Below are 25,732 nucleotides of genomic sequence, written 5' to 3' on the forward strand. Positions count from 1 at the left end.
ACTAGAGCTTCAGTATAGACCTTATGTTTCTTTTGTTTCTATGCTATAGATTTGAATGATACTGATTTGAAATATTAGTATTCAGCACAAAAAATTAGTGAATGGAAAAAAATGATAAAGATTGCTATGAGCTCAAAAAAAAAATAATAAAGGAACAAATTAAGATAAGAAGCCATAAAAAATGAGGTCAAGATTTCTCACCTACAAATCTGTGATAATTGTTTGTATATTTTTGGAATTTTGGGAAATATACTTATCACTTCAAATACAACTTAATAGTTTTAAGCTGAAAATGATATAAAACGCCTTTAGATTTTTTCTAGAAGATTCGAACATTTAACATGCATGCAAGCCCAGTTTTTGTCTGTTACTTTCAATTTTAAACCAGCTGTAATTTTGAGTAACAATTCCTGACCAGTTGTGCTACTGCTCTATAAAGAGACATATGTGCCATGATCAGTTGGTCCTTATCTGAGAGCCTCTGGCACAAATCACTAGCTGTAATTTTCACACTAAGATGGAAAATGATCACGCTAGGCCGACGATCTTGGTAACCAACGATGATGGTATTGATGGTGCTGGCTTGCAAGCTCTGGTTCAGGCCCTGGTCTCTACAGATCAATATCAAGTCCTTGTCTGTGCCCCTGAAACGTACGTCTACTTTCAATCCATTTTTACCAATGCTTCTGGTACATGGATTCTATCATATAATTAATAACAGTTATCGTATATTAATTTAACCAGCATAAAAGCTTAGATGTAATGTAGGTTTGTTTTTCTTTTGATTTAAAAGCTTACACTTACTTAAAAGTTAAGTTTTGAGTTTTAATTATGCTTCAATTGCAATACGGAAGGTATACAAATTAAGTTGCAAAGTACGGTCTCAGGTATTATCCAACTCCACAATGTGGAATTGCTAATTGTTAAGTTAGAGTGAAGGCTAGCATGAATATCATGCTTTTGTGTTAATACGTCTCATTACTCAAAATCATTTCCGTAAGTGGAGCAGTGATAGAATTAAGTCACATAGTCTTTCAAAAACTAAGTTCTTAGGAGAATGGTGCTTAAATAATGTGTATGACTGGGGGATAATGTTTAATTAGAAACATTTTGATTGTTTTTCTTGTATCTAATAATTCTTTTACAGGGAAAGGTCAGCTGTTAGTCACAGCATTACTTGGATGCATCCTGTCCATGTTAAGCAAGTAGAAATTCAGGGAGCAACAGCCTATGCAGTTTCTGGTTTGTTTTCATTTCACATCGTTATAAAATGTATATTATCTTTCATTTTTCTTTGCCAACAAATTACTTGCGTGCTTCTGGCACTCACACAACATACTGATGGCGACGCCTAGATGAAGATCAAATATATTGTTTATAGTCTTTAATCTTGGAATTTTAATTGATAATGATTTGTAAGAAGTGTTTTCTTATTATTGTTTACTTGTTTTTTTTTGCTATTCCAGGAACTCCAGCAGATTGTGCATCTCTGGGAATCTCCGGAACTCTTTTTCCTGTAGTGCCTGATCTGGTAACTATTCTGAATCAACTTTGTAAACTGATATTCTCATTAGTTGTAAATCGTGCTAAAGCTCAAATATCATTCTGGTTGCTGATGTTTGTACATGCTATAACCTAAGATGTTACCTATTTGTAACGACTCAAGCTGAGCACTTACTAACAACTCTATTCACTTGCTCTTTTTTTTTTAATTTTGCTTTCGTTGCTTACTCTTGTTTTTTTTGGTCACAGGTTATTAGTGGCATAAACATGGGTTGCAACTCTGGTTACCGCATGTCAGTAACTCTCTGTCTGAGGAAACACTTTTTTGTTTAGTAAAAGTAGTCTATATAGTATGTGACCTTAAGCCTGCAGTATAAACTTTTAAGTCTGCACAACTAATCAAATCTGTTACTGGAATAACAGCATGTACTCAGGAACAGTAGCAGGTGCTCGAGAAGCCTTTTTCTACGGGATACCTTCTATCTCAATATCTTATGACTGGTACACATAAACTTACAAAATGCACTATGTAGACATGCATCAATATATTGCACGTTGCAACTGCTTTGGGATCAGTTTTTATTTTTCTTGATTCAATTTGTGTTCTCAACTGCCAGGATGGGGGGTAAGAGCACTGCTAATGACTTTAAACTTTCTGCCGAGGCTTGCTTACCCATAATAAGTGCAATTTTAGTTGAAGTCAGAAGTAAAACATACCCTCTGAAGTGCTTTTTGAATGTTGATATGCCTACAGATATTTCGAATCATAAGGTGAGAGTTGCAGCTTTTACAGCCTTCATCGTCTGCTTTAATGATATTAGGAGAGAACAAAGATTAAGTCTCAGGCTATGGATTATAATGATCCATCTTTCGCGTATTCTGTTAAAATACTAAACTGGTTAAAATTCAGAATTTCATGTAGCTTGACTTGAATTGTGTTTGCTCATTCTGTAGGGATACAAGTTGACAAAGCAGGGAAATAGTATTATCAGAATGGGTTGGAAGAAAATTACTTCTGAAGCACAAGTTGGAAAAATATTATCAACAATGACTATGGTAGCTGATTCGACAAAAATTGAGATGAATGGTACGAAAGTATCACAAGACTCTGAGAACAGTCTCGTTTTTATGCGAGAAGTGAGATATCTTTCTCTTAAAATCTTTTTTCTTTGTTACAGCATCTTCACTACTAGAAAATTTGATTGTTTTCTTACCACGTGCTTTAAGGCTGAGTTCTTTTCTTCACTATATCTTCCTGGTTTTCACTCTTGCCAAGCGTTCTTGTGTACTTTTACGCAATTCTTCTTAATTCAGCTTTTTATTACTTTCTCAGATTCTAGGAATCAAAGAGGGAGAAATAGATGCAGACTACCACTCCCTTCAAGAAGGATATGTATGTAACTTAATTTTCTTTAATGGCTGAGAACAAAGAGGATAAAGAATAACATGACTAACATTTTTATTTCAGATAACTGTTTCCCCTATAAGTGCATTAACTCACGCAGATGCGGATGCTGAAGCATACTTCAAAACGTGGCTTCCAGGTGCTACAAAGCGCCTCTCTTCTCCAGCTCAATGATACCATCACATTTTTTTTAAAGCTAAAACATTTGAGGTCTCTTAAACACTGAATAAAAATTTGTTGTGTAATAATAACGCAAATGTGGTGATCTCCTTTATAAAAGTATAATGAGAAGTGCGTGGCATGTAACTGAACTAATTCGACAATGAATTGCAGTATCCAAGTAGCAGACTGAATCAGGTGATGAACTCATACTTTGTGAGTATACATCATCTAATATATTATGATTCCATGTCCTATACTCTTATCTACATTCTACCAATCAATATGCATAACTACTATATAATAGTTTAGTGTTCATTGCAGCCTTCTACATGTAAGACATTGTGTAAATTTACTCTTCTGTGCTCTCTCGTATCCCTCCTTTGTGGCTGTACGATAAATTCAGAATGGTTTTATCAGTTATCGTAAATGTAAGCTACTAGAAAATATATGGGGAATACCGAGAAAACATGACCTTTTTCGGATTAATACTCTCCTCACACTCTCAACTTTTTTTTCCAGCCCAAACCTCTTTCAGATCATCTTCCAAACAATGAAATTCTGATTCTTTTTACAACGTATACTACCTTCACGAAGATAGTACATTGCATACAATAATCGTCCTGTACAAAAATCTGAATAAAATTCAGGTAATCTGGTCAGATTAGACAATGAAACATGTGTATGTGTACACATAAAAACAAGGTTCATATGAAAGAGTGTTTAATTTCCAAATAGGAGTATAAGAATATGAAAACTTGACAAAAAATAATGCATTTTCAGAAAAGAGTGTTTAATTTTCCACAAAGGATCATAAAAATATGAAAGCTTAACAAAGAAGAATGCATTTTCAGAACACTAATCTTGTTCATTCTGTATGGCTTTTCTTGATTTTTCTTTGCGAATATTAATGATATAGAAATTTTCAAAAGAAAAGATAATACTAAGTGTTTAAAATGTTATCTACAGTAAAACACAGGGGGGTGGGCCTATGTGTGTCATTCTAGGGTCATGGCTCCTTTAAACACACCAATTATGTCTCTATAAAACGTATTATTACTTGAGTAATGACAGGGATAACCAGGCAATAATTTATGTTATCACAGAACATATGTGGGCATAAACAAACATTTATAATCCCATCCTCATAAAATATTGAGATATGTACTGTGCTGACCCAGCTGATACGGTTGCATTATTGAGTTCTTTTGTTTTCGGGCATTATCAGGTGATACATGATTGGGTTATAATTTCTGGCATATCAAATCAATCACTTATCCATTACTTATATTTATATTGGGTTTTAGGTGGTACACTTTCTTTTTGAGATATACCTTCCAATTATTTATATTTCAAAAAATTCCAAAAATAATAAAATTTTTATAATTTTTAAAAGAGCAAAATGCAGGTTGGTATCTAAACTTTGAGAATGGTGCAACATGTGTACCTGAATTATATAAATTGCAGTATGTGTACCTGAACTAAGGAGAGAGGTGCAACTTGTGTGCTTCTGTTAACTTATCTGTTACAAACGTTTGTCTGAGGGGTTTTCTTGTCATTTCACACCACAACAGTTGCATTATAGATTTAAGGACAGGTATCATCAATTTTTCCGCCATTTCCATTACTGTAAGAGTATTACTTCCCCCATAATCCATGGCTTAAGCTTTGTGTGCTGCTTGTTTGTTTGTTCATTTCAATGACCTGGTGTGTACGATCAGCAGGAGATAATGAAGTATTTCACCCACATGAGACCCCCGATTATAGTCGTGAGTTGTTCATCCTATCTTAGAGTTTTTTGTGCTTAATATAGGTGATAATAGTAGTGTAATGAGCTAATTTTATGCTTCTTTATAGTGGTTTGTTTGTACCTTTCAATTATATTTTGTTGTGTTTATGTTTAAGTGTCCTGTTTTTCAGTTTACTTTACTCTTGTTCTAGGGTTTGATAACATCACATTTTTGCACTCTAACATTGAGTTTTCTGCCACCTTTTCTTGCATATGAAGACTGCCCTGATAAGTTCAGTATTAAATTTCATCATGGGGGTGAATTTAGTGTGAACCCTAAAACCTATGTTGGTGGTTCTATCAGATATGTTGATATGTGTGATATTGATGAGTTGGGTTTACTAGAAATAGGAAATATGGTGGATGAGCTTGGTGAGCACGGTTTAGTTTCATTTAGTTATAAGCTTCCAAACTGTGATTTGCAAACTGGATTATGCCCTCTTGTAAGTGATGTCAATGTGTTAGAAATGACCAAAGTTGTCCCAGCTGAGAGAATTGTGTATGTTTATGTTGTGAATGAAAATGTAAACATACAAGAATTTCTCCCTTCATAACAGTATGACCTATCCTTTTTAGATGATCCCAATCATATTGAACTAGAGCAAAGGGAACTGAATCAGATGTTGGAGGTTGAGGGACAACTGTACCAGCATTTTAGTCATGTGGAGCCTGTGGAGGAAGAAGTTATGCTAGCAGATGATGGAGGCTTAGAAGATGAAGAACATGATAGTGATGTAGTGAGTTTTCATGGTGACAGTTCAAACATGGACAGTACAGATGATGATGTTGAAATTTTCAAGAGTGGTGGCCCAAAACCAATTGAAACTGATGATGAGAAGAGGGGGGTTTGGTCACTGTGACTTTGATGTATCCACTATGGTTGGATATGTGATTAAGGACCAAACCATAGGCCCTGAAGGAGAATTCAGTGATTATGGAGGTAGTGATGTGGAGAGAATGGCTGTCGACGGTAGTGATGAAGATGAGATGATTATATATCATGTTTTTAATAAACAGACAGAAATGCATGATCCCCATTTTGAATTGTCAATGCTTTTCTGCAGTGCTACTTCTTTCAGGGCTGCTGTGAGGCAACATGCAATTGTGCATAGGAAGGCTTTAAAACAAAAGAGAATTTTGGAAAAAGAGTGCAGTTCAATTGTGAGGGTAAGGGTTGTGCTTGGAAGATCTATGTTTATCCTGTGAGGGACACTCCTACATACTGTTAGATATATTTGAGATGTCATGTCTAATATGATTTGTGTTTAGTTTTCAGAACTTAACAACAGGACAAATCAGGACTTACTGAAATCAGGACTTACTGGAAGTCAGAACTTCATATCAGAACTTAAGGACATATCAGAACTTAAGTGCGGGAGGACTTACAGTTAAGGAAGGAAGCTGATTTACAGTAGAAAATCGAGACTAAATAAAAGAAGATATGTATGGAAAGAGTTAGAAGACTGGAAGATTTGTAGAAGATATCTGATTGATATATTTTAGGAGACAGAATTATATTCCATATCAATTAGAAGTTATCTTGTAACTGTGTACTATATGAACACAAACGTTGGGTTTACACTATAAGTGTTATTATTATCGAGAAGATTATACATTATAACCTAGCAGCTCTTAGTGATATTTGTTCATCACTGAGAGAGAACAGTTCCATTGTAACAGAGTTTATTATATTGAATATATATGTTTACTGTTACTTGTGTTCAAGATCGATTTGATTGTAATAACACTGTATTCAACCCCCTTCTACAGTGTTGTGTGACCTAACAAGTGGTATCAGGGCTTATTAGTTAACACACATACAGTAAAGATCCAAACAATCATATCTGAAGAAGCACAAACTCCAACCAAGCCCACCAAAACTGAAGAAACTCAAAAGACTCAAACCCACAATCGATATGAGACTATTAGGGTTCCCATACTGAGGCCTTCTGAGTATCCCATATGGAAAGTGAAGATGGTTATATTTCTGGAAGCTACAGATGCAGAATACCTTGACGGAATTAATGAAGGACCACATAAGCCAACCAAGCTCACTGTTGTAGTTTTTGATCAACCAGCAAAGACCATACCAAAGGAGAAAGGTGAGTACACAGCTGAAGACATCTCATTTATTGCCAAGGATGCAAAGGTAAGGCATTTGCTGCATAGTGCCATTGATAATGTCATGTCAAACAGGGTAATACATTGCAAGACTGCAAAGGAGATATGGGAAGCTCTGGAGACAAGATGCCAGGTGTAACGCCCCAAATCCGGGGTCAAGATTTGGTGTTACTAAACCATTATTACATAAAGTAAAGAAATAAATAAATAACCCCTTGAGTCCGGATCTTTTACAGGTCATGGTATGAAACAAGAATCTAACCTTTTACCACTCACTTCAACTATAATACAAGTATATATACCTTTGAACTAATGCTCTTGTCACATTCTTCTAACACCTTCAACCTCTCGCAACGGAAACTTCTCTAACTTCTGATGTCTATCAAAGCTATTCACTTTAATCCTTATCTGTTTCTGGCAGAAATAAGAATTGACAAAGCAAGAGTGAGCCAAAAATGCCCAGCAAGTATATATTTTGAGTTTCAAGCATTAAAATCAAAGAAAACTTCCAGATAAAATCACTGAAATATTTTAAAGAACGAAACACGAAATCATTTAAAGGATATACTTCGTTATCTTAAAATCAATTTGATTTGCATTGCTATAAATTACATAGGAAATAATGACATTTTATAAGAGCTTCAGAGATCGCGTGTTTTCAAAATAGCTTCTGGTAACACTTCATACTTGAGCAACGAATGCAATAACTATTCATAAAACGACGTTCAAGAAATTCCTAACTATTCAGTATCCATCATTATCGACTAAGTTTCCATAGACTTAGCCTGCTAAACCAGCCTGATAAGGACGGGTTGAATAATTAAGAAGATCCCAATTCATTCAAGATTCTAATTATCACTGAGCAACTAATGATGCAGCAACAATCTGAACTTCGAATTCATTTATAAACACTGTAATTTCCCGAAACTTAATGCTAAGAAAGAATAGCATTAATCCATAATCATAAAATTTTCGAGAGAGAATGCCGTTAATGGCGATCAATAACAAATTAGACTAGATACTAGTTCGCATCTATATCCTGCTGATCAGTCAGGATACAGTACAGATCTATACCTACCTGTATAGATCCAGTCGGGTCCCCAAGCACTACGGCCCATCTCAAGGCACCGGTTATGTTTCGGTCCTTAGGATTAAGTAAAAGTTAATCCCCAAAGTATCACTATCCAGCCCGTGGAGTATTTTGATATTAAATTATTTTGAATTCAAAATATCCCAATTCAGGGTTCCCAAATAACCCGAAAGAATGGGTATTTGCTCAAAAGAGCAATCGAATTATAGGAACAATAATGAAAGAAACATGCATAATCAGAGTAATTGCAGCGAAATATAAAACATTTAACTATTCTGAACTTAGAATAGGAATGAGTAAATAATTGCATTATTTAAAAGAAAGTTCGGGAATACTTGCTGTATTTAAAAGAAAAATCAAGAATACTTGCCTCAATAAGCTTTAACCGTTATTACTGATTGACTTTGGTTCGACTTTGACCTTTCGGCTTTATCGTCCACCTACTATCCTATTCTCGATACGATCCCAACATTCAGACCCTTTGGTTGGAACTTCGTTGATCTCGATGTCTAATCTCTAGATCATTCCTAGTCTGATGTCACGTCTCGGGTCTTCCATCTAAAACCTACAGGGTTGAAATACCCGAATTCAGATAACTGCTTAAACTAAACATCAAATCGTTATCCTATTCTACCCATACGATTTCATAACCGAATTCATATTTATATGTATTATCGAAATACACATAGCAGTTATGGTTCACATCTTCGAAATTCGGTTCGGTATTTATTTTTAGAAAATACGTATATTCGTCGTTTTGAAAAACAGGGTAATCGATTATTTATAAATTATCTTGTCTCAATTGCAGTCCAGTTCATATAATATAATTGTATATGATTATTCGACGTTTCCAATAATTATAGGTTACGTTCCCAATATTTCGGAATTAATTTCCTGAAAATCGGGCAGCGCCTCCTTCGTTTATCGGCCTACCCGTCGAGATCAAATCGACGTCAATCACAACATAACAACAACCAATCATTCAATTTACAATCCATACGCCAGTCCCAATCACCAATACAATTCAATTATTAATTATTATTATTATTATCCGTATTTTTATGTTTTTATTCGTAGGACTCAGATTATATCATCATAGTCCACCGTCGGCTCGCCGAGGCTCATTGCCTACGGCGGTAAAATTCGCGGGTTCCCGTTTATAACGGGTGTCCAACACGAATCCCACCGATTAATTAAAAATTTCCGCACAACATTATTTATTTTATTCACGAATATCAGTCATGTATTTTCCTGCAAAATAGATAAATTAAAAATTCAATCAAGACACCCGAATAAGGCAACACCAAGTAAATCAAAACAGACTCATCACTACCACGCGTATACACGCGCTGAAACAGAGGGAGGGGGCAGTGACAAAGTCACCGGAAACAGGACAAGGGTGGCGGATCAGATGGAAAATACACAGTAACACACCCACAAAATTCACACACACGCATACGATTTATACACACACACGATTTACGCACACACACAGACACATATATGCAATCGAAGGGAAGCCATCAGGCCTCACCGGAATCAGGCGGTGGCTTGGCCGGAAAAGAGTCGTGGCAGCAGAGAACTCAGGAGAAACATGGCAAAGGAGAGGAGAGAGATGGGGAGAGGAATCGAAAGAGCGAAAAGGGATGAGAGGAAGAAATCGAAGGAGAAAAAGTCGGCTGAGAGATGGGCCGAAAGAGAGAAGAGAGATTTTTGGATTGAAATGTAAAAGAACAGGTGTATATGCGTGTATTGTACGATAATAGCTCGTGTATATCTCGTTTTAATGACACGTGTTCTGATTGGAGGTCCATTTCGTATTGTTTTTAATCGATTAGCGATACAATATTGCAAATAATTATTAACCCAAATCATTTCAAAATAATATTAAAACTCTCGGAATATTCTAAAACTAATAAAATATAATTTTTAAACCATTTCCGAAACACGCAACCTATCTGCATTTAACGATTAAACGCACAAAGGTGCAGGTGAATATAATCCGAAAAATTTCTGGAATAATTTTAAAATTCTTAAAATATTAAAAACTTAATAAAATATGAGTTTTGTAATATTTTTGAAGCATTCTGGAATTTAATATTGAATTTACACTTAAATATAATCAGAAAAATCATTTAAAGATAAATAATCAATAAAATATTGATTTCTAAATTTTGTAAATTCCTAAAAATAATACATAAAATTGTAACAAAAAAAATAATAATTTTAGAAACAATTTTAGCATTTATGAGAATAAATATTCAATAAAATCACTTTAAAAGCAAAGTATATCCATACAGCTCAATAATTAATTACACAAATAATTTTCGTACCTAACAAATTACACATAATTAATAATAAGGGAACACATAGCGGACAGACCCATGAAATATTGTATTTATTTAATAATTCCATAATTACACTTATATATCGGATCCAAAAATAGATTACTTAGCCGTTAAGTAACTATAAAAATGATACAATTTTACACCAGATTAGGATAATTATCAAAACCGAGCTTCCTATAAAATACTTTACACAAAATTAAGGTAATAATGTCTCGCCTTTTGAGAATATGGATTTTTTATCGATATATATAATGATTTGCGTATCGAAAATTTCACACCGGGACTCGTACAGGTCAAACCGTGCCCCGGATCGAAAAAGTCAAAACATGAAAAGTGTTCAGAATTATCAGATTAGGTTAGGAAGGAGTTTTCGGAAGAATTTCGGGTTGTAAGAATGCAAAAACAATTGAAGTGGGACGATTTCTGATTCTAAAAATTAATTTTATAATTATGTAAAAATAATCATTATTAATACTATAAATCCTTATAAAATCGTATGATTGTCCAAAAATTACCAGAAAAATACCAAAATTATCTAGATTTAATTCTGGATAATTGGAAATTAAAATATCTCAATTTTATCAGAAATAATCATCCAAATATTATTATCCATCATCAAATAATTCACCAAATTCACATAAAATCATATAATAATTATTTATTGATAAAATAAATACATAATATTTCCCGGGCGTTACATTCTTCCCCCCTTAAAAGGATTCTGTCCTCAGAATCATGCTAAGGAACAACCACTGCTACATTTCGAGTATCTAATCAAAACTTCTCAAGACTCACTACATTAATCACGTTTCAACGGTCTCCTACCGTCATCAGATTTATCAGTTGCTCATGCACCCTCTAACTCCATCTTTTATTTCACATATTTGAGGCTAAATTACTTTTCATAGTCATACACACATAAATGCCTTATGGACTCGGTACACTTGTGACAACAAGACCAACTCATTCACAATCGTTTCATCTATTTCACTATTTTAAAGGATTAACTTAATTTGCACTAACCTTTTCTTTCCAATTCTAATAGATCATGTTTATGAAATTGCTATTTTCACTGACTGTCCTACTTTACGTTTCAGGTCTCTTTTTTTCTTTGATTAGCCTGACCCGTGATCGTTTCCAATCGTATTCGAGAATCCTTAATCAGTCCCTTGCATTTTCTATCCGTTTGCACCCGATATCCTGAGTTCATGACGTCTGATGCTTCGAAATGTTCTACATCTATTCAAATGCTAAAAAGAAAAATCTTGGCAATTGCATTTACTCACCACTTGGTAGCATAATTCCATTTCTCTTCAATCACTATTAAGTAGCTTCATCAAGCGAGAATCCCCTAATATCTAAAAGAAAGTACATTAATTAGGAACAGAATGAATTAGAATTTTGTTCAAAATCCGGTCTCTTGATATTAATACTCATTTTGTTGTCCTATCAAATTAGATATCAATACGAACTTTGATGCTCACAACGTTTCCTACTGAAGTCAACATCAATCATCTGCATTAATACCACCTTTGATATTCAACAACAAAGTAAGTATCAGCATAACCCAGAAGACGGATCAAAATCTATTCTTCAATTTCTAACTTTTTCAATTCTTTTAACCATTTCTCAACAATCTTAATGGTATTTCCTCTTTTCTTTCTATTTGGAACATCTGTTTCTAAATGGACCTTTCCGGTTTGGTATTTACCCACACACTGGAGCTCATAACCAGAGTTCATATCTTTGAAGCTAAGAATGCAGCTGCTATTTTCCAGTTCTTCGCAAGCATATCTTCAATCGTTCGACTTAGTTTTCCTTAGTCCTTGAATTGGCGAGGATGTTATCAATAAATACGATCACTCTATCTCAATACTCATGGTACATTGTGTTTACTTTAACCTTCAAACTTACAATTTCTGATAATCGACGCGTAGCTTTATACCTTCATTCTCTTTTCTATGATCGCTTTTACGCATAGCGCACGGTACCCTTTATTTCATTATTCTTTCATTCCACATTCCTGAAGTTTTCCTTTACTTATTATTTTATCCCTATTGAGTTAGACGATACAGAGCTTTTGATACCAGTTTGACTCTGTGCAGTAACCGACGAGAAATCCTCACCTCATTCCTTGAGGTAATCTTGATAAGGCGTTCATTCGAACCTTCGAGACTTCACTTTAGTTCTAAAGAATTCCATTTTGAGATTCATTGCAACGTGCTTCTCCAATCGTTTGCCATTAATACCTTTGTTTAATTACTCCTGTTTACAAGTATTCCTTGAATGAAATTCCTATCTTCACTTATCGACGTTTCACCTCATTCTTCTAATAGTTCTGGCACAACCGACGTTCCCAACTTGCATATTTTCTGGATTATTTTATAAAATTTCTTTATCATCCTTTTGATTCCACTTCTTGTCTTGATTAGTTCTTTATTCTCATTATTCATTATCTTCTTCATACATAACGAATTTCTTTTTCTTAGTAATATTACCCTGTTTATTATTGGATAGGCCATTTCTGAAGTTCACACTGGAATGAAGACTTTTATTTGTACTATTTAAATTCTTACTAATAGAGTTATCGAATTTCCTCGGTAGCTAGTTTCTTAGCCTTGCTTGGCGTATCACAAATCGCGTGTTTGACTTCTCTTCATTGATTCTCATCTCTTTTCCTGAGTTCACATGCGGACTTCATCAATCTCCGTCGTTCATTGGATGCTTGAATTTGCGAGCTTTCCATTATTCTACAGCAACTTCTATTCAACTGCCATTCAAAAGAAGTGTACATTCAAATATTTTATTAATTCGTCATTCGATATGGGTACACACCCAAGTTCTTCCTGGAACGCTATTGCAGATGATATATTTTCTTGGCTTTATCTCATACCTTCAGGTCTTGAAATATTCTTCTTACTAGCATGAACCAATAACTTCCTATTCTTTTTATTCATCGAAAAGAGCATATTCTTCTGTATCACACCTTGCACCTGATTATAATAACATCACGCTAATTGAACTAGGCCTTTTAATTTACGTTAACGCCATTACTTTCCAAATTTCTTATTGCTTTGATTTCGGAGCTGGAAATCATGTTAGAGCTTGACTCAATCTAATTGGAATCGATTTCCATTTAACTAACCATTAGTTGGCAAAGTGGATCAATCAACTCCTTTAAATGATCACTTAAACCAAGTGATAACTAGCTAACTGGAATCAAAGACCAATTACATAAAGTCGGTTTGGTCAGAACAACTTTCTCAAGAACCGAGATTGCAATTATTTGGAATACTGACGAGAACGATAATATACTTCTTTGTTCTTAATTATAGGGTAATTTCTGAAAATTTAGGCAGCACTTTCCCCTACACCATTTACTACCAGTCGGACTCAAGCCGACACCATTAATCAACCAAGTCATCCACAATCATATCCACCCACTTTTATTAACCAAAATCATCAATTTTTCCACAATTCACATTTTATCATCTTGATCAGCACCTGTCTGGCATATCATATATCTTTTGAAATGAGACTTAAGGTCTTAAATCAACAAGGATCAACATAACCACTCACTTTCCAGTTCTTTCAAAATCTTATAAAATTTTATTAGTGAACTTTAAAATTTGTCTTGTTTTTCAAAATTTTATTTCGCGAGTATCTTAACTTATTTCTTGTCATTACCCATTGTGTACAGTTACTTTTAAGAATTAAGCTGCATCCTTCCATCTTAAATCTTCTTCGACAAATATCTTTCAGCGATGAAGGGATGTTTCACGTTGTAATTGCATGTCTGAGTCATTATTCAGAATTCCCTTGATCTTTGATCGTTGTCCCGATACTCGTTTGCTCCGTTTGACGCACACAACTTTACTTCCTTATTTTGTAATTGATCTAATTATTACGGTTCACTAACGATTCGTTCCTTATCGAAATTTTCCAATTCGAAGTGTATCGCATTAACGTAATCTACCGTACTCATGTGATCCCTGTAGCAAGGACAACTGTCTGACTTGATATCTTTGCCATGTCCACATTTGTCGGTGTATCCATTTTTCCTCGCTCACTGATGTTCTCCATTTATCGATTTGCAGTCGTATCTATGTTCGTTGTATGATTCCACGTATCACACTTTTTCATTTCTTTTGAACCCGTCAAAGAACAGATTCTACGCACGAGAAGAGTTTGTGAACATGATTTTGATTAAAAAGCTGGATAAGAAATAACAATGCAGCAACCGATTGGAATAATTTGTAAATCAGAAAATTGAAGGAAGAAAAATGAGTAAAGAATGAGACAACCATATTCGTACTCAAGATGGCCAGTCTTTCATACTATATGGCATACAGCACATGATTAGGTGGCGTCCCACCCGACTCTTCATCATTTCGACAAAGCGTCATATCATAACACTGTGGTCTCAATCAGGAATCAATTGTTTGAGAAGAGAAACAATTCAGAAGGGATACAAGAATGTTCTTTCGTTTCCGCCTCATATGATTTACTAACAGAAGAAGCTCATACATATTCAAACTCGAGAAGAACATATGCTATCGTATTAGAAGAAAGAATATCAATGCCGATCACCTTCCACGCTTCACTTACGTATGCCTTCAGGATCGTGCGGACACAGGTTCACGATTCAAGTCACATCATTGCTTCAAAATGCTTCCTGGAAACGCTTTCACATCAACTACTTCAATACTTTGATCTTAATCGCGTTGTTCCGAAGTTAAAATCACGGCTTCAGATTTCATCTATGTCGTGTAAAATACCCATTGATCACGTAATGCCTCAATTTCATCGATAAAAATACGATTCTTCTCCAACTATCTGGAAGATTCTGCCATTTCCTTCAATCATTCATTCATTCGAATCACGAATCTCATTAAATTTTAATAATTTTATAAACTGGATAAATAATATTTTAACATGTTGATTCAATTATTGATATTATCAAATCAAATTTACCTTTATTTTTCACAGAAAACTTTAAACCTTCTTCCTGCTGATGGGTCTATTTGGCCCTTGGAATAACAACATTGAGTCTAATTTCATTCTTCTTTTTAGATCATTTTCTGTTTATAATAACAAGAACATAAGTAGTAATTTGACAACCAATTTGTAAAACTCATTTCATGCAAAAATCTTCTGAAAGTTGATTAAGAAAATCTTTTCCGAAATCTCATTTTTAAAGTTTTGGAAATCAATTATTTTGGTCGTCATTACTATATACATTACTTGCTATTTTTATGGTTTACCAATAAAATGTCTAATTGAAAGAATGTCCATATAAAGGTCCTTCTACTTCGGTACGCCTTCTATGCTTTTCCTTCTATTCGTATTTCTTAGTCGATGAAACCTCATTTACCGTTGTATATCATTTTATTCATAGATCGACCCCAATGCTAACGCCTGCCCTGGTCTTTCATATTCTTGTCATCGTCCTAGACGTTATGCTTACAACTACGCATGCAATTCGATGTTCTGTCTGTAGATAAGGGCGCACCTTCTTGCTAGTCTTACCTCCATCTAGTAAAGTAGATATTATTCCTTGCGCAGTTCCCGATAAGTGGTAAGAATCTTCTCGCAACGGTGATGCCTTCGAAACGTGCAACGTTGGTTCTTCATCAGCTTCCATTCACTGGTTGCCTCCGACGATAAGCTTTCCTTCTACCTAATTCTAAGTTAAATTATGTTATCACTCACCTAGTTTCCCTTACACAAATGCTCACGAGATCACCCGCATTTCCTTCAAACCACATGAAAAGTAGGGTAACATACCCAGTCTTCATCGATTCCTTATTATTGTATAATCCGAGAACTAAATATACCTAAAATGTTGTGATATTCGCCTTACACTTTCTCAACGATCCTATCTTAACAACTCCATCTCGGATCTACTAATCCTAATTCACACTCAACTCAATTTATCCTGAATATGCCTAGGGTCTTTCCTATCCTGTACGACCTATCATTCCTATCTTACTCTCACCTATTCTTATTTCAGTGACCAATAACCTGTAGCTCTGATACCAAACTGTAACGCCCCAAATCCGGGGTCAAGATTTGGTGTTACTAAACCATTATTACATAAAGTAAAGAAATAAATAAATAACCCCTTGAGTCCGGATCTTTTACAGGTCATGGTATGAAACAAGAATCTAACCTTCTACCACTCACTTCAACTATAATACAAGTATATATACCTTTGAACTAATGCTCTTGTCACATTCTTCTAACACCTTCAACCTCTCGCAACGGAAACTTCTCTAACTTCTGTTGTCTATCAAAGCTATTCATTTTAATCCTTATCTGTTTCTGGCAGAAATAAGAATTGACAAAGCAAGAGTGAGCCAAAAATGCCCAGCAAATATATATTTTGAGTTTCAAGCATTAAAATCAAAGAAAACTTCCAGATAAAATCTCTGAAATATTTTAAAGAACGAAACACGAAATCATTTAAAGGATATACTTCGTTATCTTAAAATCAATTTGATTTGCATTGCTATAAATTACATAGGAAATAATGACATTTTATAAGAGCTTCAGAGATCGCGTGTTTTCAAAATAGCTTCTGGTAACACTTCATACTTGAGCAACGAATGCAATAACTATTCATAAAACGACGTTCAAGAAATTCCTAACTATTCAGTATCCATCATTATCGACTAAGTTTCCATAGACTTAGCCTGCTAAACCAGCCTGATAAGGACGGGTTGAATAATTAAGAAGATCCCAATTCATTCAAGATTCTAATTATCACTGAGCAACTAATGATGCAGCAACAATCTGAACTTCGAATTCATTTATAAACACTGTAATTTCCCGAAACTTAATGCTAAGAAAGAATAGCATTAATCCATAATCATAAAATTTTCGAGAGAGAATGCCGTTAATGGCGATCAATAACAAATTAGACTAGATAGTAGTTCGCATCTATATCCTGCTGATTAGTCAGGATACAGTGCAGATCTATACCTACCTGTATAGATCCAGTCGGGTCCCCAAGCACTACGGCCCATCTCAAGGCACCGGTTATGTTTCGGTCCTTAGGATTAAGTAAAAGTTAATCCCCAAAGTATCACTATCCAGCCCGTGGAGTATTTTGATATTAAATTATTTTGAATTCAAAATATCCCAATTCAGGGTTCGCAAATAACCCGAAAGAATGGGTATTTGCTCAAAAGAGCAATCGAATTATAGGAACAATAATGAAAGAAACATGCATAATCAGAGTAATTGCAGCGAAATATAAAACATTTAACTATTCTCAACTTAGAATAGGAATGAGTAAATAATTGCATTATTTAAAAGAAAGTTCGGGAATACTTGTTGTATTTAAAAGAAAAATCAAGAATACTTGCCTCAATAAGCTTTAACCGTTATTACTGGTTGACTTTGGTTCGACTTTGACCTTTCGGCTTTATCGTCCACCTACTATCCTATTCTCGATACGATCCCAACATTCAGACCCTTTGGTTGGAACTTCGTTGATCTCGATGTCTAATCTCTAGATCATTCCTAGTCTGATGTCACGTCTCGGGTCTTCCGTCTAAAACCTACAGGGTTGAAATACCCGAATTCAGATAACTGCTTAAACTAAACATCAAATCGTTATCCTATTCTACCCATACGATTTCATAACCGAATTCATATTTATATGTATTATCGAAATACACATAGAAGTTATGGTTCACATCTTCGAAATTCGATTCGGTATTTATTTTTAGAAAATACGTATATTCGTCATTTTGAAAAACAGGGTAATCGATTATTTATAAATTATCTTGTCTCAATCGGAGTCCAGTTCATATAATATAATTATATATGATTATTCGACGTTTCCAATAATTATAGGTTACGTTCCCAATATTTCGGAATTAATTTCCTGAAAATCGGGCAGCGCCTCCTTCGTTTATCGGCCTACCCGTCGAGATCAAATCGACGTCAATCACAACATAACAACAACCAATCATTCAATTTACAATCCATACGCCAGTCCCAATCACCAATACAATTCAATTATTAATTATTATTATTATCCGTATTTTTATGTTTTTATTCGTAGGACTCAGATTATATCATCATAGTCCACCGTCGGCTCGCCGAGGCTTATTGCCGACGGCGGTAAAATTCGCGGGTTCCCGTTTATAACGGGCATCCAACACGAATCCCACCGATTAATTAAAAATTTCCGCACAACATTATTTATTTTATTCACGAATATCAGTCATGTATTTTCCTGCAAAATAGATAAATTAAAAATTCAATCAAGACACCCGAATAAGGCAACAACAAGTAAATCAAAACTGACTCATCACTACCACGCGTATACACGCGCTGAAACAGGGGGAGGGGGCAGTGACAAAGTCACCGGAAACAGGACAAGGGTGGCGGATCAGATGGAAAACACACAGTAACACACCCACAAAATTCACACACACGCACACGATTTATACACACACACGATTTACGCACACACACAGACACATATATGCAATCGAAGGGAAGCCATCAGGCCTCACCGGAATCAGGCGGTGGCTTGGCCGGAAAAGAGTCGTGGCAGCAGAGAACTCAGGAGAAACATGGCAAAGGAGAGGAGAGAGATGGGGAGAGGAATCGAAAGAGCGAAAAGGGATGAGAGGGAGAAATCGAAGGAGAAAAAGTCGGCTAAGAGATGGGCCGAAAGAGAGAAGAGAGATTTTTGGATTGAAATGTAAAAGAACAGGTGTATATTCGTGTATTGTACGATAATAGCTCGTGTATATCTCGTTTTAATGACACGTGTTCTGATTGCAGGTCCATTTCGTATTGTTTTTAATCGATTAGCGATACAATATTGCAAATAATTATTAACCCAAATCATTTCAAAATAATATTAAAACTCTCGGAATATTCTAAAACTAATAAAATATAATTTTTAAACCATTTCCGAAACACGCAACCTATCTGCATTTAACGATTAAACGCACAAAGGTGCAGGTGAATATAATCCGAAAAATTTCTGGAATAATTTTAAAATTTTTAAAATATTAAAAACTTAATAAAATATGAGTTTTGTAATATTTTTGAAGCATTCTGGAATTTAATATTGAATTTACACTTAAATATAATCACAAAAATCATTTAAAGATAAATAATCAATAAAATATTGATTTCTAAATTTTGTAAATTCCTAAAAATAATACATAAAATTGTAACAAAAAAATAATAATTTTAGAAACAATTTTAGCATTTATGAGAATAAATATTCAATAAAATCACTTTAAAAGCAAAGTATATCCATACAGCTCAATAATTAATTACACAAATAATTTTCGTACCTAACAAATTACACATAATTAATAATAAGGGAACACATAGCGGACAGAGCCATCAAATATTGTATTTATTTAATAATTCCATAATTACACTTATATATCGGATCCAAAAATAGATTACTTAGCCATTAAGTAACTATAAAAACGATACAATTTTACACCAGATTTGGATAATTATCAAAACCGAGCTTCCTATAAAATACTTTACACAAAATTAAGGTAATAATGTCTCGCCTTTTGAGAATATGGATTTTTTTATCGATATATATAATGATTTGCGTATCGAAAATTTCACACCGGGACTCGTACAGGTCAAACCGTGCCCCGGATCGAAAAAGTCAAAACATGAAAAGTGTTCAAAATTATCAGATTAGGTTAGGAAGGAGTTTTCGGAAGAATTTCGGGTTGTAAGAATGCAAAAACAATTGAAGTGGGACGATTTCTGATTCTAAAAATTAATTTTATAATTATGTAAAAATAATCATTATTAATACTATAAATCCTTATAAAATCGTATGATTGTCCAAAAATTACCAGAAAAATACCAAAATTATCTAGATTTAATTCTGGATAATTGGAAATTAAAATATCTCAATTTTATCAGAAATAATCATCCAAATATTATTATCCATCATCAAATAATTCACCAAATTCATATAAAATCACATAATAATTATTTATTGATAAAAATAAATACATAATATTTCCCGGGCGTTACACCAGGAAACTGATGCAATCAAGAAGAACAGGAGGACTATACTCACTCAAGAGTATGAGCACTTTGACTCAAAAGCTGATGAGTATTTAACTGACTTATATGACAGGTTTGTCAAACTCTTGAATGATCTGTCACTGGTGGACAAGGAATATGATCTTGAAGATTCAAATCTAAAATTCCTTTTAACTCTTCCTGAAAATTAGGATTTGCAGTCTACTACCATAAGAGACAACTATGACCTTACTTAAACTACTCTTGATGAAATTTATGGTATGCTCAAGACTTATGAACTTGAGATAGATCAAATGAGCAAGAGGCATGGAAGAAATTCAAGGATAGTTGATCTTAAGGCTGAGGAGGAATCTCTTAAAGTTGTTGCCTCAAAGAGGGGCAAAGGAAAGGCTCTCATCATAAAGTCTGATTCAGAGTCATCGTATTCTGATGATGATGATTCAGAAACTAAAAGTTTACCTGAGATGGATGCTGATGAAGAGATGATGAAATTGTATGCTCTTATGGTGAAGGGTATCACAAAGATAGCCTACAGGAAATTCAGAAAGGGAAAGAAGTTTTCCAGGAAAGGTGTAAGTTCTAATAAGAAAGGGTTCAGAAAGTCTGAAGGCAAAGGTGCAAAGTCTGACAGAGAAGACAACTCAAATGTCAAATGCTACAATTGTGGTGAAAGAGGCCACATATCTCCTGACTGCAAGAAAGGAAAAAGTGACAAAGGCAAGGCACTTATCACAAAGAAAAAAAGCTGGACAGACACTTCAGATTCTGAAGATGAGGTGAACTATGCCTTGATGGAAAATACTGATAGCATCCCTGAAATTGCTGAATTGAAGGTACCTCGAACAACTTATGCTTTTCATACTGATGATATTACTGAGTTGAGATTATATCTTAAAACCATGTTTATTAGTTATAGAGATCAGACTTTAACATGTGAAAGATTAACATCTGAAAATTCTGCTTATAAAAAGAGAAATGATTATTTAGAAAAGGAGTTAGTCTTACTTCATCAAACTAAGAAAGAAAAAGATGATGCTTTATATGTTAGAGATGAAATGTTAAAATTAAATGAATCTCTAAAAGCTGACTTAGAAAAGGAAAGAGAGATTATCAAAACTTGGACTAACTCTGGCAGAACAACTCAGAATTTATTAAGTTGTGGAAACTGGAAAGAGGGCTTAGGTTATGGAGATGATAAAAGTGAAAAAGGAACGGAACAAATTGAGCCAATTGTTGTTAAGCAGACTGCTAAGCCAAAGGTAAATCATGTTAAGTGTGTAACAAAAACTGTAAAGTCTGATTCTGAAAAGATGAAAGAATCTTGAACAGAAGTTAAGGACAAGTCAACTTCTGACAAATTAAAACAGGATAAACCATCTGAAGTCAACATAGGCTTAATGACAAAGAAGCAGCTTAAGAATAAGCTAAAAGAGATTAGGAATGTCAACAAGGTAAAGGAAACTAGGAAAAATAGGAATGGAGAGGAAGGTGTGAACAAAAGCAATAATTATATGCATGTTCATAATGCTCCTAGAAAGAAATATTATAACTGTGGAAACTCTAACCATCTTGCTTCTTTTTGCACGAAAAATAAAAGTATAAACTCTTTACCTCCTAGATCATGAGTTAAGATTCAGTTTGTTAGGTTTAAGTCACAAAATCCTTGTTTTCATTGTGGTAGTTTATGGCATTCCATTTATACTTGGAAGGAATATCATAGTTTGTACTATTATAATTATCAAATAAAACCTTCTTTGAAGAAAGTTACTTTATTTACTTCTAGTGTAAAGTCTGATGCAAAGTCTGATATAAGTTCTGATAAACAGCATGTTAACATAAACTCTGAAACTAAATCCGCTGCAAATATTAACAAACTTAAAAAGGCCAAAGGATCCAAGCAAGTATGGGTCCTTAAAACTAACCAATAGGGGTCTTGGTGATTGCAGGGCAACAGGAAAGATATCCTAGTTCTGGACAGTGGATGTTCAGGACATATGACTGGAAATAAAGCCCTTCTATCAGACTTTGTGGAGAAAGCTGGCCCAGGAGTTTCTTATGGAGATGACAACATGGGAAAAACTCTGGGATATGGTAATATCAATCTTGGGAATGTCATCATTGAAATAGTAGCTCTTGTCTCAGGACTTAAGCACAATCTTCTAAGTGTGAGTCAAATCTGTGACAGAGGTTATTATGTGGATTTATTTGAAGAACACTGTGAAGTTGTAAGCAATTCTACAGGAAAAGTGGTTCTGAAAGGTTACAGACATGGTAACATTTATGAAGCCAAACTTTCAACAAGTACTGATGGTTCTGCAATCTGTTTATTGAGTAGAGCATCAATTGAAGAAAGATGGAATTGGCACAAAAGACTCTCTCATTTAAATTTCAACAACATAAATGAGCTTGTAAAGAAAGATCTTGTGAGAGGACTGCCAAAATCAGTATTTGCTCCTGATGGCCTTTGTGATTCATGTCAAAAGGCAAAACAAAGAAAATATTCTTTAAAGAGCAAAACTGAATCTTCAATTCTTGAGCCTTATCACGTACTGCATGTTGATCTATTTGGTCCAGTCAATGTCATGTCTATTGCAAAGAAGAAATATGTTATGGTTATAATGGATGAGTTCACAAGGTACACTTAGGTGTATTTCTTGCACAAGAAGAATGAAACTGCATCTACTCTAACTGATCATGTCAGACAGCTGGATAAGTTGGTCAAAGATTCTGTTAAAATTATAAGAAGTGATAATGGCACTGAGTTCAAAAATTCAATTATGGAAGGGTTCCGCAAAGAGCATGGAATCAAACAGGAATTTTCTGCACCTGGAACTCCACAGTAAAATGGAGTTGTAGAAAGAAAGAACAGGACTCTCATTGAAGCTGCACGAACTATGCTTGATGAAGCAAACCTACCAACCTACTTTTGTGCTGAAGCTGTGCAGACTTCTTATTTTACACAGAATGTTACACTCATCAACAAGCATGGAAAAATACCATATGAGATGGTGAAGAAAAAGAATCCAAATCTGAAATACTTTCATGTATTTGGATGCAAGTGTTTTGTTCTTAAGACTCATCCTGAACAGCTATCAAAATTTGATCTAAAAGCTGATGAAGGAATTTTTGTTGGATATCCATTTTCCACAAAAGCCTTCAGAATCTACAATTTAAGAACAGGGGTTGTCATGGAATCTATCAATGTATCTTTTGATGATAAGAAGATTACTGGACTTGAAGATTTCAATGATCATGATCAGCTGAGATTTGAAAATGAAGATTTAAATTCTGATTTCGTAAATTCTGATGACTTAAACTCTGATCCTGTAAGTTCTGATGGGTTAAATTCTGATGTCATTGAAACTGTGGTAACTACTCCAAGGGAAAATGCACTTGTCCATGGGGAGCAAGCTGAAGATCCTACCACAACTCAAGACTCACAAGAAGCATCAGAACCTGTCACTGGCTCTTCAAGTTCTGATTCATCAAGTTCTGATGAGCCAAATTCTGATAATTCTGGAAACTCTGATACTTCAAATCCTGAAGGATCCAACTCAAATTCTGAAGTTTCAGAGAGCATAACTACAGGGGGAGCATCATAAAATGCTGATGGAGATAGCATGGATCATGGGGGAGGATCCAGTTCTAGAAATCAACTTCCATCTGCATGGAAGTGGACCAAATCACATATACCTGACTTGATAATTGGAGATCGTGAAGCAGGTGTCAGAACTAGAACTGCAACATCAAATGAATATCTCTATCACTCTTTTCTATCTCAGAATGAACCAAAGAAAGTGGAAGAAGCTCTTCAAGATGTTGATTGGGTGCAAGCAATGCAGGAAGAGTTAAATGAATTTGAAAGAAATAAAGTCTGGACCCTAGTGCCAAGACCAAAGAACAGATCAGTTGTTGGCACAAAATGGGTGTTCTAGAAAAAAAACTGACAGTGATGGTATAATTACAAGGAACAAAGCAAGGCTGGTTGCTAAAGGGTACTCTCAACAGGAGGGTATTGATTATGATGAAACATTTGCACCAGTTGCTAGATTGGAAGCCATAAGAATCTTTTTGGCTTATGCTGCTCACAAAAAGTTTAAAGTCTTTCAAATGGATGTGAAAAGTATTTTTCTCAATGGAGAATTGGAAGAAGAGGTGTATGTTGAACAACCTCCAGGCTTTGTAGATTCAAAATTTCCAAATCAGGTCTACAGGCTTGACAAAACACTTTATGGCCTTAAGCAAGCTCCAAGAGCATGGTATGAGACTTTAGCTCAATTCGTTATGCAAAGTGGATTTTACAGAGGCACAATTGATAAAACACTGTTCTACCCCAACCATGGAAAGGAATTACTTTTGGTACAGCTATATGTTGATGATATCATATTTGGTTCTACAAATGCCAAACTCTGTGAAAGGTTTGAAAAGCTAATGCAGTCAAGATATCAAATGAGTATGATGGGAGAACTTAGTTATTTTCTGGGACTTCAAGTCAAGCAAAATGAAGAAGGTACTTTTATCTGTCAATCCAAGTACACCAGAAATTTACTCAAGAAATTTAGAATGCAAGACTATTCAACTGTATCCACTCCTATGGCCACTACAACCAAGTTAGATAAAGATACTGGTTCATCAATAGATATTACTAACTACAAAGGTATGATTGGCTCTTTACTCTATTAACTACAAGTAGACCTGATATCATGTATGCTACCTGTCTTTGTGCAAGATTTCAGGCTGATCCAAGAGAACCTCATCTAATAGCTGTGAAAAGAATTTTCAAGTACCTCAAGGGTACAGCTGATCTAGGATTATGGTATCCTAGAGAATCAAATTTTAAGCTAATAGGTTACTCGGATGCAGATTTTGCAGGATGCAAAATAGACAGAAAAAACACTAGTGGAAGCTGCCAATTTCTTGGAGGCAGATTAGTTTCTTAGTTTAGCAAGAAACAGAAATCAATTTCCACATCCACTGCAGAGGCAGAATATATTGCTGCAGGAAGCTGTTGTGCACAGATTCTTTGGATGAAGAATCAGTTACTGGATTATGGGTTAGAATTTTCTAAAATACCTATTTACTATAATAATCAAAGTGCTATTGCTATGATAGGTAATCCAGTTCAACACTCAATGACAAAGCACGTCAGTATCATTTCATAAGGGAACATGTGATAGAAGGTACGGTGGAATTGTATTTTGTTCCAACAGATCAACAACTAGCAGATATCTTCACAAAACCACTATATAAAGCTACTTTTA

General features: G+C 34.7%; 1 protein-coding gene across 1 annotated transcript; it reads left to right on the plus strand.

Annotated features, from left to right (window-relative positions):
- The first annotated feature begins 445 nt into the window (after positions 1–445).
- On the plus strand, positions 446–3,322 carry LOC141659230 (uncharacterized). The gene is made up of 9 exons (XM_074466020.1): positions 446–651; positions 1,148–1,242; positions 1,467–1,531; positions 1,753–1,796; positions 1,927–2,004; positions 2,121–2,274; positions 2,458–2,640; positions 2,837–2,896; positions 2,972–3,322. The coding sequence occupies exons 1-9, from the start codon at positions 518–520 to the stop codon at positions 3,080–3,082; spliced, it is 924 nt and encodes a 307-aa protein (XP_074322121.1). The 5' UTR covers positions 446–517; the 3' UTR covers positions 3,083–3,322.
- The last annotated feature ends 22,410 nt before the right edge of the window (positions 3,323–25,732 follow it).

The sequence above is a fragment of the Apium graveolens genome, chromosome 5 (genome assembly GCF_009905375.1).
Source record: "Apium graveolens cultivar Ventura chromosome 5, ASM990537v1, whole genome shotgun sequence".
Classification (NCBI taxonomy): domain Eukaryota; kingdom Viridiplantae; phylum Streptophyta; class Magnoliopsida; order Apiales; family Apiaceae; genus Apium; species Apium graveolens.